Here is a 15482-nt window from a genome sequence, read left to right on the forward strand (position 1 = left end):
CCTGAGTTTGATTCCCCAGTACTGCATGTTCCGTATTCCCCGAAGAACCACCAGGTGATGGTTATCATCACCCCCATAATACACACCACTGTTGGGTGTGGCCTTGGTGGTCTCAGAGCATCCACACTGCACCCTCTGCTGGAAACTACTGGAAGTAGCCCCTAAAAAAAGTGTAATTTAATTTTTGGCATAATTTTTTTTATCATATCCCCTACATATACTTTGAATAAAATTGTCTGATAAAATATTCTTTTCCAGAGACCTCTCTGAAATAATCCTTTTTTACAGAAGACTTAAAATTTTTTAAGGCAGTTAGAATATTAGATTGATTTAAAAATATATATAAATTAGGGACTGGAGTGATAGCACAGTGGGTAGGGCGCTTGCCTTGCATGAAGCTGACCCCGGTTCGATTCCCAGCACCCCATATGGTGCCTAAGCACCTCCAGGAGTAATTCCTGAGTGCATGAGCAAGGAGTGGCCCCTGTGCATCGCTGGGTGTGACCCAAAAAGCAAAAACAAAAACCTAAATTAAAAGTTCATTTGTCATGGAAAGGGGGAAGAAGGAGAAGCTGCTTAGCATTGACATTTCAACCTTCTCTTACTAGTTTTCTCTGACTTCTATCAGTTTTCATTGAATTTGAAATGTTGTTTGGTAGAAACGGGGGTCAAAGTAACATAAGGAGAGTTGAGTGTAAAGCAAAGACTAGCATGTTTGTCCTCTCTTTGCCTTTTGGGGCGGGTGGGGGTGAGAGAACACTCCTTGCAGTGCTCAGGACTTGTTTCTGGCTCTGCACATGAGTCATTCCTGGTGGGACTGAGGGAACCATATAAAGTGCTGGGAATCAGACGTGGGTGAGCCGCATGTAAGGCAAGCACCTTACCCACTGTACTATCTCTCCTGCCCTAACCCTCTCTTAAAGATACCTGCTTAAATTTCAAAAGCTTTAGAAAATAATTACTAGATATAAACAAACGTAACTCTCTTCAAATGATCCATCCATTTTTTTCTCTCAGAGAAAATACAGTTAAAATTTGTCAGAAGTACTGTTAATCTCTCCCTTATTATGAACAGATTTGCTAAAAGAAGAAATTATCTAAGAGGGTTTTACTTTTTTTTGTTAACTTTAATATTTCTTACATGTGACAGTACAGTGAGATCATCTTCTTTGATAAATATTCAAAGTTGATGATAAACTAAATGTATTCATGATGCTTAATGGCCATGGCAATCAATCTATTACTTTCATACCATCCTTCCCACCCATTAGTTTTAGAATAAATGTGTTAGAAATAAGTTGTACAGGTTACTTTGGCATAGGATTTATTTTACTTGGTTGAGTTTTTAGGTACAGCATCTAAATTTCTGATTGACTTTATTTTAAAAACAAAAGATATGGACTTAAAAGGAAAATACTAAATCTTGCATGTATGTCTTAAGCTCTTTATCCTAATACTGAAGATAGACCCTGTTAAGCTTTTTATTCCAGTTACTCAATAATAATTGTGCTTATGGTTTTTTCTTTCTCCTAGATTCATCCTCTGGATGTCTAAATGCCTTAACTGATCAGGGCGCCATAGATGTCTATATCAGCCAACTGGGAAAAGTAGAATTGAAATCTCATAAAGGTTAGTCAAGTGTAATGTCTTACATTGAAGTATGATGGAAGGAAGGTTTTGTGGAAAGTATTATGTGATATTGAAGAAACAGATGATCAGATTATATTAACTAATATAGAAGTTCAAGAAAATTTCTTCTGATAGGGTCTGATTTAAAAAACTTTCTAGAACAGTGATCTTTAAGGTGTTTATGACGTAGACATAAAGACTGATTTTGTAGTATAAACAAATATTGTGGCTTATTGCTACTTCTTAAACATTGGATTTATATTAAACTTAAAGAGTAAATTTTAACATTTGATTTTTTATTTTTATTTTTTGATTGGGGGAGGGGGGCCTACACCTGGCAGTGGTCAGGGCTTACTCCTGGCTCTGTGCTCAGGGATCACTCCTGGCAGTGCTCAGGGGACCATATGGGATGCCAGAGATTGAACCTAGATAGGCCATGTAAAAGGCAAGTGCCCTACCCACTGTAAACTGTCACTCTGGCCTTTAGTTTTTTTAATATAGGCATTTTGGGTTTTTTCAGTTTAAGATTTTTTTAAAAAATCTTATTTTTTATCAAATCACCATTAATTACAAATTTACAAAGATAGATATCTGTGATTGTATATCATACTGGCATATAATGTTCCAACAGCAATCCCTTCACCAGTGTCCACCATGCTCCACCAGTGTCCCAGTATCCCTCCCACCACCCAGCCTGCCTCTGTAGTAGGCACATTTCCCCTCCTGTGATTATTCTGGTGTTCCTTGTCTAACCTACCCTCACCCCCTTCCCTGCCTGAGTGCCACACTTCCTACTGACAACCAGTTCTTCTGCTCTTTGTTTCTGTTGCCTTTGGGCATTTGATATGCTTCTAGGAAGTTTATTTGTCTCTCTTTCTCTGATTTCTTCAGTTTAGTTTTATGTCTGAAGTAGAATATTCTTAGCATATTCTTTGGAGATAAATTGCTCCCATAAGTTTGTTGGGGGGAGGAAACTTTTCTACCAACCTATGAAAGAATCTTCTTAGACCATTGTAGTAAATTTCCAAAGTGAGATCTTGAAATAAAGGAACATTTCCTAAATTGATTATTGACTCTTGAAATTTCAAGACTTACAATGTATGTTTTAACTTAAATACAAATAACTTGGGGCTGGAATTAGTACAGAGGGTAGAGAGCATGCCTTGCACCTCTGAACAGCACCAGGAGTATTTCTTGAGTACAGAGCTAGCATTGCCAGCATTGCATTGTAACCCAACAGCAACAACAGCAACAAAACCACAAATAAGTTATTCTAAGAGTCCAAGTCTTTTACTACAACTTAAATATCAAATATGAGTGTGTGTGTATGTGTGTGTGTGTATACACATGTATATGCATGCATGTGTACCTGGTGGCCAGTGGCTTGAGCACTTTGGAGTAGCTTGATCAGATGGGCCTAATGTAGCCCGAGTGCAAAAGTTTAGCTGTTAAAAAAGTTAGAGCTCTTATATATTGTCAGAATAGGGTTTATAACAAGGAAACTATTTCTTTACAACTCAGGTGTTTCTGACATTAGTTCTTTCTTTCCCTCGTTGGTTTAGCACTTCTTTGTTTTCTGAGCTCTCAGTGTCAAAAGACAACAATAAAACAGAGTTTGAAATGAAAGTTGTTTCTCAAGGTCACATTTATTTATGTTTAAAGTATAATAGCCTTCTCATGAAACTCTTAAAGAATTTTGATAATAAATTCAGTGTATTTTGTAAAATATGTAAATCATTTAATTGCATTCTCTTATTTCAAAGACTAGGAGAGACGATATTTAATACTCTGTTTAATATAGACAATAACAGGGAAAACTAAGTTTTGACAAAGTTGTTCTTATTTGATAATTATTTCTTATTTAATATGAATGGGGGAAAAGAGAAACAAAACAAATAAAAACATTTTTAATCTCTAAAAATATTTTCATATTGCGTATAATGTTATTTATTATCTTTGTTAAGATAGCATGGGATATTGCAAAATTTGATTAGAATTACTACTTTGTGTTTTTTCTGCTGTGACCTTATTACTGGCAGAAGTTTAAAGGTAACTTGAAACAAAAGAATTCTTACTTCAATTCTCTTTAATTCTTGCTATGCTTGGAAACAGTACCTTTTGGAGTAATGGAAATTTATTCAGTATCTTATTATTTAATAGTTAATATAGACATCTGGAATCCATTCCGAGGCCACTGTCTTGCTATAGGTTCAGTTCCAGACATTTGAGTCCCTTAGGTCTTCTTCATTTCACTGTGTGGAAAAGAATGTTACAGTACTTGTTTTCTTCCTTCCTGTGAAATTTGACATGGTGGCATTATTTCATTCAGAAAGACTGTTGTTTAGGCTTAAGTGTCAGACCTATATCTGAGTATTGATTTTTACACTTAAAATTTGCCTTGAAGAAACCACGTGGAAATCTTCACATAGTGTACCTTCAACAAATGGTACCATTAGTATTATTTCACTTTTTATTTTACTTAAAAATATTTATTAGGGAGCTGGAGCAATAACACAGTGGGTAGGGCATTTGCCTTGCACATGGCTGACCAGGGTTTGATTCCCAGCATCCTATTTGGTCCCCTGAGCACAACCAGGAGTAATGCCTGAGCCATGAATAAACCTGTGCATTGCCGGGTGTGGCCCAAAAAGCAAAAAAAAAAAAATTATTAAAGGATGGTGATTTACAGTTATTCATGGTTGAGTTACAGACATATAGTGCTCCAACACCAATCCCAGCATCAGAACTTCCCTCCTCTAACAGTTCACTTCTTAATTAAACGGGAAAAAGTAAAGCTATTGGTGTCCATACCCATGAAACAATGTATGAAGTAAAAAGAGACTGAAGACATAGCAAGAGATCTCTTTTTAAAAGTAGTTTTAAAGCTGGGACATTTGTAAAAGTAATCAGGTTATATAATTCTTCATTCACAATCAGTATTGGAATTTTGGTAGTGAAGGGTTTTTTTTATGTTTTTTAAAGATATGGAGAGAAGTGGGTAAATTATTTACATTGCTTAATATTTTAAAATATCTCACATATTCAAGGTTCTGGTATTCACTTAAGAAAGTCAAAAAATGTTCAGGAGCCAAAGAGGTAAAGAGTTGGCCATGCAGCCAACCTAGGTTCGATTTCCACCACCCCATATGTTCTTCATATGGGGTGCCAGAGCACAGAGCCAGGAGTAAGCCCTGAGCACAGCCAGCTTTAATTGAAAAACCAGGGGTGTGTGTATGTGTGGGTGGGTGTGGGGGGAAATATATTTAAGCTGTTATTACATTTGATGAATTTAGAAATATAAAGTAAAAACAAATTTATAGTCTTATTTTCCACCTTTAAAAGTATGTTTGGTAGAAAAACATACCTTCGATTTACCCTGAAATATCCAAGGTTTTTTCCCTAAAGACTTTATATCTGATATTATGAGAGATTTCCTATTAGTGGTTTACATTTAAACCCTGAAAATCCATGTGTTTCATTAATAAAATAATTTTTATTGATATACTTTGTTTTCCTCCTTTTTTGAGGAGAATATAATAGTACTCTATGGCTGGCAGAATACTGTTTCCTCTGTTAGAAACTAGAATTATGAATGTAAGAGATTATAGATTTTGGGGGGGAGGAAGGACCTCTCCAGCTGGAGTCTATCCCTAGTGGTACTTGGTCCACCCAAGCCAGCAGATTACTGCAAGGGCCCCACTGTACCTGAACTACCAGGACCACCCCTTCAATGCCTGGCACGCTGGGAGCACCATGCAGTACTGGAGATCAAACCAGGGTTGAGCACATACAAAGTACGTACCTAAGCCCCTGTGTTACGTCCTCACCCCAAATTTCTCAGCTTTATCCCAAACTTCCAGTTCCTTCAGAAAACTTGAGAAAATACAAAATTAGTTAAGAAAACTTAAGCTAAAACTAACCAAACTCAAAAGAAAACCAGAATATCCCCCCCCCCACCACACACACACACACACACACACACACACACACACACACACATACACCGAAAGGAATCTTTTTCCTTCCATGTGTTTATAACCTTTATAATGGATGTTACTTATCTTGACTATCTTTGTCTACAGATAAGGGGTCGATGCTTTTGGCAGAGGCCTTCTATTTTAACATGAGAAACAGAAAAACGTTATGAAATATGAGTGTGCTCCTGAGCATATGCTATAAATCACATAATCTGAAATATTCTATGGCTGACAGAATACTGTTTCCTCCTTTAGAAACTAGAATTGTAAGATTGTAGTGGATATAAACAAGGGACTTAGTTCAGGTGCCTAAAAGCCTATGATCTACTGAGAAAAAATTATTTGAAATTCAGATATTCCCTTTTTCAAAAATTGTTACCTGACCTCCTCCCCCACACACACATACCTTCTCCCACTCCATTACCACCACACATACCATACAAAGTATAATTAAAAGGTGGTCAGGTAAGGTTCAAAGTAACACTGATCAGTGAGGTCAGAGCATACCATAAAGTGAGGTAGCACTGTGTGAAATATATAGTGGTTAAAGGTATGGGGTTTTAACATTAAGCTAAGCCCAGATTCCAATACTGTGGCAATTTGAGCAAGTTCTCATCTATAAATTTAGGGTCATAATAATATCTAATAAAGTTGACCCTGGAATAATGTAATTAAGGTCCCTGGCTTATAGTAAATTCTCAATTAATGGTGAATCTTCTTTATAAACTACAACTATAATACTTCTGGTTTTGGGTTAGCTGACCATGACTGTTGGTGAAATGAAGGAACAGCAGTTCGTAATGTCTTCATTATTCATACTCTTGACTGAAATTACTGTGAATTCTTTAGGGATAAGGAAACATTTAACTCCTAGGAATAAGGTAAAGATGCTGCTGTTTCAACAAAATAAGCTAAGGTATAATAGTAATGTACCAGGAGCAATCTTCCCCTTGAATCATTACTATATTAGGCTTGTATAGTTAAAATTTTTACATTTATGATCTCTCCTTTAAATTTATTGTAGGCTCTATTCTTGTCAAGGTCACACCTTCTCTTCAAGCTCATGTACGATTATCAGGGAAAGAGATTGATGTAAACTCTGAAGTCCCTATTCAAGAAATGAGTGAAGCTCTTCAAGAGGATATTGTAACAATTACTGGTAAGAAGGTTGCAATTTGCTGTGAAGATGAATAACCATTGTCCATACATAAGTAGAAATATGCTTAACTGTAGTTTTATCTTTCATTTCTCTCCATTGTCACATGTTTGTTTTTAATACTTTTTTTTCTCCCAGCTTATCAGCGTAATGTAAAATTATTTTATTTGAAAAGCTTACTGTTTTCTTTCACTGGGTAAAACAGCTTTAAATTTTTTGCTCTCAAAGTGCTGAGCCTACTTTGGGGCTGCTTCCTTGTGGGGGTAATTAAACTTTGGAACATTAAGACACAGGCTGGAGGAGATATTGGATAGACGGTTATTTCTCTATAAATTTCCCTCCCATTCTACAAAAAAAAAGTTCTCTGGAAGAGCAACATTCACACCCACCTTTCTAGCAACAGTATTCATAATAGATCACTGACAGAAGCAACCCAAATGTGCATTCTGTCTCTTGATAAATGCATAAACAAAACATACTGGGTACAAACAACAGAGTATTATTTATATGTGAAAAGAAAGAACATTACATGCTACCGCATAGATTAAACTTGAGGATATTATGCTAACTGAAATAAGACAGTAACAAAAATCAAGTGATTCCATCTGAAAGATGAGATATGTAAGATAGATGTATAGAAAGAGAAATAAGGACTCTTGAAAAGGTATGAAAGTACTAAAATATGCTATACTCATGCTAAGTATACTAAGCTCATGCTGCCAGTGCTGTTAATTCTGTGATTTCAATCTATAGCTATGCCACTCCTCTCCACCACCTGACTACCCAGGGCCCTCGATTGCTGCCCCTTGTTATTTCACATGCACCCCTTCTTCCTGTCCCCTCAGTTTCTGTCTGTCTCTGTCCTTCTTCCTATATTCTGGAGTCAGAGGTGATGGAGTGATCCCCCTTTAATACCTTGCATTCCCTCATCCAGTTTTCTGCGTGCCACAACTAGGTGAAATCAACCTGTATTTGTCCTTCTTCTGGCTTACTTCACTAACATGATATCCCTCAGTTCCAGCTGCAGTAAATGCATGATTTTGTTATTCCTGGCAGCTGCATATTATTCAGTTGTTACATTTACCACATCTTCATAATCCATTCATCTGTTACTGGACAGATGAACAATTGATTATATCTCTTAACCATTGTACTCTGTGCTGCTTTGATATGTGTCATTCTTACTGGTGTGAGACAATATCTCAATTTTTTCTTGCTTTGATTTCTCTAGCAATCTATATCTTTGAAAAATGCCATTGGAATTTTGATAGGATTATATTTAATCGGTATAAAGCTTTGGGTAGAATTGTCATTTTAACAGTGGTAATTCTCAGTACCGAATATCTTCCTATTTCTTTGTGGGTTTTTTCAATTTTAAAAATAGTGATTGATAGTTTTCAGTTAATAAGTCTTTCATCTCCTTGTTTAATTTCTAGTACTTTGGGGGCAGGGACATAGTTGTAAATGGGATTTTTTTTCTTTCTCTTGTATATCATATATGTATAAAAGTGCAACAAGTTCTAGTGTAATGCTTTTATAACCTTTTACTGTACATGATATTGTATCTAAAAGATATTTTGTCCTTTAGTCTGTTGAGGCAAATTCTAGCTATCTACATCTTATTGTATGTTAATCATAAATGGCTATTAAATTTTGTTGAAAAATTTCATCGCACAGATGCCTCTGGGACACTTGGATAGCCATATGCAAAAAATGAAACTGAATCCATATCTCACACCATACACAAAAGTTATTTCAAAATAGATTTAATATCTTGAAATTAGGCCAGAATCCATGAAATACACTGAGGCAGAACTCTTCAGGATATGGACCTCAGAGAAGTGAGAATTTTCATATTTCATTTTGATTCAATAATTTTGGTGCCCAAAAGGCTACAGAGTTTACTTATGAAGTGGCTAGAGAAATTAAGAAAGCCTACAAAATCAGGGCAGGGTTTTTTTTTTATGTCAATATTTTCTATCTGAAATCTGATTAGAAATAATGAGCAGTTTTATATGTGGGTTGTTATTATAGGCAGCTGAGCTCAGCTCATCTGGGCCTCCCTCACAGAGCCTCTGAGGCACAGAAACAAACACCCGTACTGCTCAAAGGCCTGGATTATCTCTGCAAATGACTTCTGCAAATAAGCAATGCCAGAACATTTCTGTCTTTGGGCTAAGATTTCCTATCGAGTGTGTGTGTGGGTTCAGTTCTGTACATTTTTTTTAAGTTTTCTACCTTTTGGTTTTCCTTGCTGTTGCTGTCACTGATAAATAATTGTCTATTTCATATTTCTAAAGGTGATTGACAAGTATTTTGTGCTATTCCAAGTTCAAAAGAAAACTTGGTGTCTTCTCAGGCTGAACCGTTTACCTACCAAAAGCTGTGCATGGTGTATGTGTTTGGTAGGGGTGCATTCTTCAGTCCATATTCTGTTCTTGATTCCAAGTTTTGTGCTTTACCCACATATGACAAGTTCAGTTGTTGATGAATGACTTAAGCTAAGGTATTTCTAAGACGTTGCCTTCTATGTTAGGTTTTGGATTTGCTTGATCAATTTAAATATAAAATCTCTTTCTTGTATATCAAGGTATTCTCTATACTAGAAATGCATATGTGGTACAAAGTCCCAAGTCCTATTGTTGTTTTATTGTTATTTTGGGGCCACACCTGGAAGTGCTCAGGGTTTACTCCTGGCTCTACCATTAAGGATCATTCCTGTTGGGCATAAGGAACCATGTGGGGTACCAGGATTGAATCCTGGCTGGCTACCCGCAAGGCAAATACCCTACCAGGGTACTACCTCTCTGGCTCCCAAAACCTTCTGTTTTAAAGCTCCTTAATTTAAATGTTTAGAGAATATTGGAAAGAATGTTGTTCAATGATTTCTGTTTATTACAGGCTACATAATAGGAAAGGTATCATAACTGGGTTTATTTCATCTAAGTCACACTAGGAAAGATGAAAGAGAACATAATGGGACGGGCAGGGTAGAAAGTGAAAGGGTAAAGGAAAAATGAAGACTTCCAGGCAAGAAGAGAGGAGAATTAGGTAAACAAAAGAGTTTTTGTTCTTTGTTTTTGTTTTGTTGACCGTACCCTGGGCAGTGCTCTGAGCTCTTTGCTTAGGGATCACCCCTGGTGTTGCTTAGGGAGCAGGGGGATTGAACAAACAGGAGTCACCCACAGGCAAGGCAAGCACCTTAACCCCTGGGACTCTCTCTCTGTCCCAGCCACAAAAATTTTCACCATAACAAAATACACAAAGAAAACTAATTTCAAAACACTAGACATCTGGCAATAAAAAAACAAAGACAGTCAGAACAAACAACATGATCTTCTTGCTCACTGCCTTGAAGTGAGCTCACTCTCTAGGCTGCAGCATGGAAGGAGCGAATTAAGATGAAACTACAGTGACAGTTGACAGATTAAGATAGCTGTCGTTCACAGGACAGTACACTGGGAGAAACAGGAGCCAGAGCTCCCACGGAAGAGAAATAACGCCTGTGCGACCTGCCAGATAAGAAGAAAAATCATATATATTGGAGAGAATACTTAGTTGAAAACAATTACCCTGAAAACTGAGCACTTTTTTTAATTATTACTTTTTAATTGTGTAACTGGTTATATAAGCAAGATATAAAAGGCTTAAACTTTTTCCAAATAATTTAGCTATACCACTGAACACAACTCAAGATTTACAGGGATACTAAAAATATATATAACACCTAACAAAATAAAATTCACAATGATGGCATCCACTCAAAGATTATCAGACATACAAAGAGCCAAGAAAATATGACCTATAAAGAAGAGAGTAATTCATTGAAACCCACCCAGAACTGAGACAGATGTTTATATTTGCAGAGAAGGAAAATAAAACAGTGGTGACTGTCATCCACATGTACAACACATTAAATGAATAAAGACATGGAAGACATTTTTAAAAAAGACCAAGTTTTAATTTCTAGAAATAATAGCTATAATGTCTGAAGTGAAAAAGTAGATGAGGCTAGATATAAAGATTTGAGGAAGGTGAGTTTCACTAAGAATATTTCTTAGGCAAAATCAATTAATTATACACTTAGTCAGTTCCTAGGATACTTAAAGAAATTGAATAAAAACATAATTAGCATCATTAAAAGTAACTCAAAACTATTTCCTTTCAAAGAACATCAAGATGTCTTGGGTTGCACTGTTGCCAAGTGAATATTGTAAATAGTTAAATGTTGAGAAAATTAAATATTTGGTTTTACGGAATTAGATATTACAGGTTTTGTTTGTAAAATGTGTTAAAAATAATAGAAGTTCAGAGTAATGATTTTCATGATGTTTCATATGTGTATAATTAATTTTTCTAGCCAGCTGGTAAGCTTTTGAAGACATTAGCCTGTCTTTCACATCTTTTGAACCTCTCTAAAATATGTAACATGGTGTCTCCCATAGTGGGTGGTCAGTGTTTATAACCTAAAAGTGGAAGTGCTCCAAATATAATGCACGGAAATTTAATCTACTAATAAGTAGTGGCAGAATTATTCTGAAGCAGATGTAATAAAGTCTCTCACAGGGTTGGGAGTAAGAGGGGAGAAGATGTGCTTACAGTCCAAGAAATTTTTTATCTTATTTTTAAAACATGAGAATTAAATTTTGCAGAATATGTTTTAGAGTTCTAACTTTGTTCACAGATCTGGTTTGGTTGGGAACATTTTTGTTTAAATAAAAAACACTTAGAGATTTATTTGTGCCAATTTGGACTGGGTATAGAGTGAGAGCAAATGCCAGAGTTTAAAAACATGTCCTGAGAAGAATCTTCTTCCCATTACTGAAAGCCACAACACCTAGGAATAGGCTAGTCATTTCCCATTTCTTGATTAAAGAAACTCATATTTTTTCTGCAAGAGGAATTAAATAAGGCACTGCATTTCTAGATCCCTAAATTCCAAATAAATTAGAAATATTTTTGTAGAAAGGAATTTATAAAATCTTACAAATTAGAATCATTTTCAAGATTCAGACCAATATGAAGAGCTTTCAAGAAGTTATTTATTGGCAAGATAAAGAAAATTATGTTCAAGCAGCTAAGTGGCATTTTATAAACACCCTTGCACTTCGAATAGTGTCTCTAAGCTACAAAAAATCACTTGTGTGTTCATTGTGTTAGTAGCTATGACACTTGGTTTGGTTTCTACCACAGCAAATGGAAATGACTGACTGAATTCTCTCTTCATAGGCAATAATCACTTAAGTAGGGAGGTAGCAAATAATCTATTTAGGAAAAAAAAACTCAGATATTTGGGGAAAACTTTACTATTTTGACATTATATTCAAAAATCATTTTAAAATGTTAGAAGAGAGAAAGAGCAAGGGCTGGAGCACAAGCCTTGCATAAAGAGGCCCCAGGTTCAATTCCTGGCTCTGTGTGGTACCCCTGTCACCTCCAACCTGAGCAGCTGCATTGCCAGGCCTGGGTGACAGTTTTCAGGTCCAGACCACCAAAGAATACTGGGAATGGCTCCCCAATATATACCCCCCTGTTATACTGACCTGTTCGATCCCTGCACCTGGTCCCCTGAGCCCTGCCAGGAGTGATCCCTTAGTGCAGAATCAGGAATGATCCACAAACCGGAAGAAAAAAATTATTCATGACGAATGAGACCATGCATTCATAGCTCCTCTCAGTTCAGATTTGACTGGTTCCTTTTTCTTTTTTTTAGATATACCATGGTGTCTTTTTTTTTCTTTTTTGACCCTTACAAAGCTGTTCATAATTAGATTTCAGTCACACAGTATTCCAACACCCATCCCTCCACCAGTGTACGTTTCCCAGCACCAGTGTCCCAGGTTCCCTTCCATCACCTCTCCCCCCCAGCTTGCCTCTATGAACACTCAGATCTTGTCCAGCTTGATCATTCCCAGCTATTATTTTCATCTGGTCTCTTCTCCATCTTACCTACCCTCCACCCCACACACACTTGTGGTTGATTCCAACCATTGACCTGACTGGTTTCTTAAAGCCAGAATTGTAGTGGTGGTTCAGAGAAAAGCATAAGAACTGATCAGCATTGTGCATAAGGAAACTGCATGCTTCAGGGTGCGCTGTGTGTATCCCAAAATAATTACACTGGGGGAATCAAAAGTCCCTTTGAAAGTCTACCTTGTAAGATTCCATTTATTAAGATATTAGGTAATATAAGTTATATGAATAAACAGAAACTGCTACTTAAGGAGGGATGAGGAACAGAGGAAGAGATTTTTAGAAGTAATGGAGGTAGTTTCACATATTTTAGCATAGGTTGAAACTTAATTCAGTGCATGCCTTAAATGCATGTAGCTTATCTGGTCAATTGTATGTAGCACTCTTTAAATGCAATTAGGGTTGTTTTTTTCTGTTCCAGGTGTTTTTCTATTTTAGAGAATGGAATAATTGGGATGTATAGTCAAATGTTGTTATTGCCAATTATGATATTAACAATGTAATTTTGTTTTTCAGGGCTAATAAATCAAGCAAGCAAACCTGAAAAATGGATTAAGGCTGATGCCCCAAAAGGCCATATAAGAGTCACAAGTCAAAACTGGTTTCAATCCATGAAACTGCGGGACTAAGAATGGTTTGAATTGTACTTAAAACTTTAAACAAGAATTAGCAGATCTGTAATAAAAAAAAATTCACATTTCATATAAATGTTGAAAAAAATACTGCTGAGAATTTTGGAGGTGGGGGTTGAACTTTTTCAAAATGTGTACCTGCTGGGCTATTGTGCTTTCTGTTACTTTATAGCAAATGACGACGACTGGACAAGTTTAAAATAACCTCCACTTACCCGCTCCCGGTTGTGTAACCAGCATGGCAGAGTTCTGTGCTTAGGTGTTGACTGGGATGAGGTTTCATCTGATGGGGAAAGAAGCTACTTCAAAGCTCACCTGAATTGTCGGCAGAATCCAGTTCCTTCTGACTCCGTGACTGAGGTCTCTGGCTGGCTGTGAGTCAGTCCTCACACTAGGCTTCCTGAGGCCACCGCGTCCCTTCCCATGTTGCCCTCTTCACCTTCAAGCCACCAGTGAGGGATTCCATCTTTCTCAGCTCTGCGTGCCTGGCAGCTTTTGCCTCCAGCTAGAGAAAACTCTGCTTTTAAAGAGATACTGAGAGACCTCTAGAATAATCTTGTTTTCCCTTTTTGCAATTGAATTTAGCACAGTCCTGGATACCATTTCATTATATTCTGTTTTCAAGAGGCAGCATACACAAAGGCATAGTAATGGGGACAGTTACCTTAGTTCTTTGTAGGGGATCTCTCCTGTATAACCTGTTTTTGCTTAATAACTTCTGGTGACCTGAGTTCCAGTTTAAGCTCTGAATGAAGCACATAAGTGTGATGCCTGGAAAACCCGTGAGCAGGGCTGGGCCCCAGCAGTACCTTGTCATCAGCACTGAATGGTCCAACCTAATTTCTAATAAACCTTTCCAAATAATGCCTATGTAATAGTTTCTTTGGATAATTATGTAGAGTTTTGTCTGTTTTTTTTAACTTTTTTAGAAAACAAAAACTATATCATAATTAAAATTAAATTTAGGAGATTAACCAACAATCGCTAGGAAAGACACTGATGGAGGCAGGCAGGCAGCAAGGGAAGGCCTCCTCCAAGGCAATGGCCGGGTAATGTCTCCTGGGAAGTAATAGCTCTGAAGTTGCCCAAGCCAACCTTGCAGAAACCAGGAAAAAAGGCCTGGTAAGACCCTCCCCTAGCACCAGTCAGAACAGACCCTGAGGAGGCTGGACCCCTCTCCGCCCCCTCAGACAGAAGCTCCAGCAGAAACAGGAAAGGAATTTCAAAGAAGACCATCACCATTCCCAACCCTACCCACCTTGGTAACTTCCTGAGCAATGGACTTTTACCTGGGTAGAAGGCCCACATGGGGGCAGGTTGGAAAAAGCCTATAAAAGCCACCTTGAACAAAGGAAGGGCAGGCAAATGCTGCCCGAGCCCATGTGTTGTTTGAGCCCACGTGGCCGAGCAAATGTGTCACCTGCATCTCCCCTCTTGAGATGTGGACTTTCATGCTTTCATGTCTAATGCTGGGATGTGTGTGGGGGCTCTCTCCGCCTTTGGAGTAGCCCGGGTTCTCACGAGCATGTTCTCTCCCACTTTCTCTTCCTCCTTCCCTTCAAAACCTTCCAAGTAAAATCTGTTTTACTTTCCTGCTTGTCTACTCCTGAAATTCTTTTCTGGACGAGAAAGACGAGACAAGAAGCCCGTAACCCTAGGTCCTGGGTGGCAGAAGTGGATGGGAAGAAAGTGACCATCTTTCTCCTCCTCGCTTCACATAAGCCACCTGTGGGGCCCATTGGCATCAATATGATAGTGCAGTCAACTGTATTTAAAGCCAGGGCTAGCTCAGTGGCAAAAGCATCTGCATTGCAAGCCCAGAGTCAGTGAAGGTGTGAGTTCAGATCTCCAGTGCACCACAACCAAGTGTGAGTATGAGCATTGTATCTGTAGTTTGTGACCCCCAGTGAACATAGTCACCAAAAAATGTGTACAAGCACCACAAGAGTGCAACCCCCAGTGAACACATGTGCAAGTCCTACAACCAAGTGTGCATGACTTCATCATCACAACAAAATAAGGCAGAGAGGAAAGGGGAATAAAAACTATGAAAGGAATTGTGCGTACTTGAATTATTTCCTAAGATGGAAAAGAAAGAAAAGCTAGCATATTTTA

At 37.5% G+C, this 15482-nt stretch overlaps 1 protein-coding gene and 1 non-coding gene across 2 annotated transcripts in view; both read left to right on the forward strand.

Moving 5' to 3' along the window:
- FAM185A (family with sequence similarity 185 member A) overlaps nt 1-14237 on the forward strand; it is a 43480-nt gene extending 29243 nt beyond the window's left edge. The window contains exons 6-8 of the mRNA XM_004602272.2: nt 1534-1629; nt 6631-6765; nt 13252-14237. Of these exons, the coding sequence (XP_004602329.2) occupies nt 1534-1629; nt 6631-6765; nt 13252-13364 (344 nt within the window). The 3' untranslated portion in view covers nt 13365-14237. The remainder of the gene's footprint in view (nt 1-1533; nt 1630-6630; nt 6766-13251) is intronic.
- Nucleotides 6983-7116, forward strand: LOC129400931 (small nucleolar RNA SNORA36 family). Its single transcript, XR_008627979.1, has one exon. It is a non-coding gene; the product is annotated as a small nucleolar RNA SNORA36 family (small nucleolar RNA).
- Nucleotides 14238-15482: the final 1245 nt, after the last annotated feature.

This window comes from Sorex araneus, chromosome 1, assembly GCF_027595985.1.
Source record: "Sorex araneus isolate mSorAra2 chromosome 1, mSorAra2.pri, whole genome shotgun sequence".
Classification (NCBI taxonomy): Eukaryota; Metazoa; Chordata; class Mammalia; order Eulipotyphla; family Soricidae; genus Sorex; species Sorex araneus.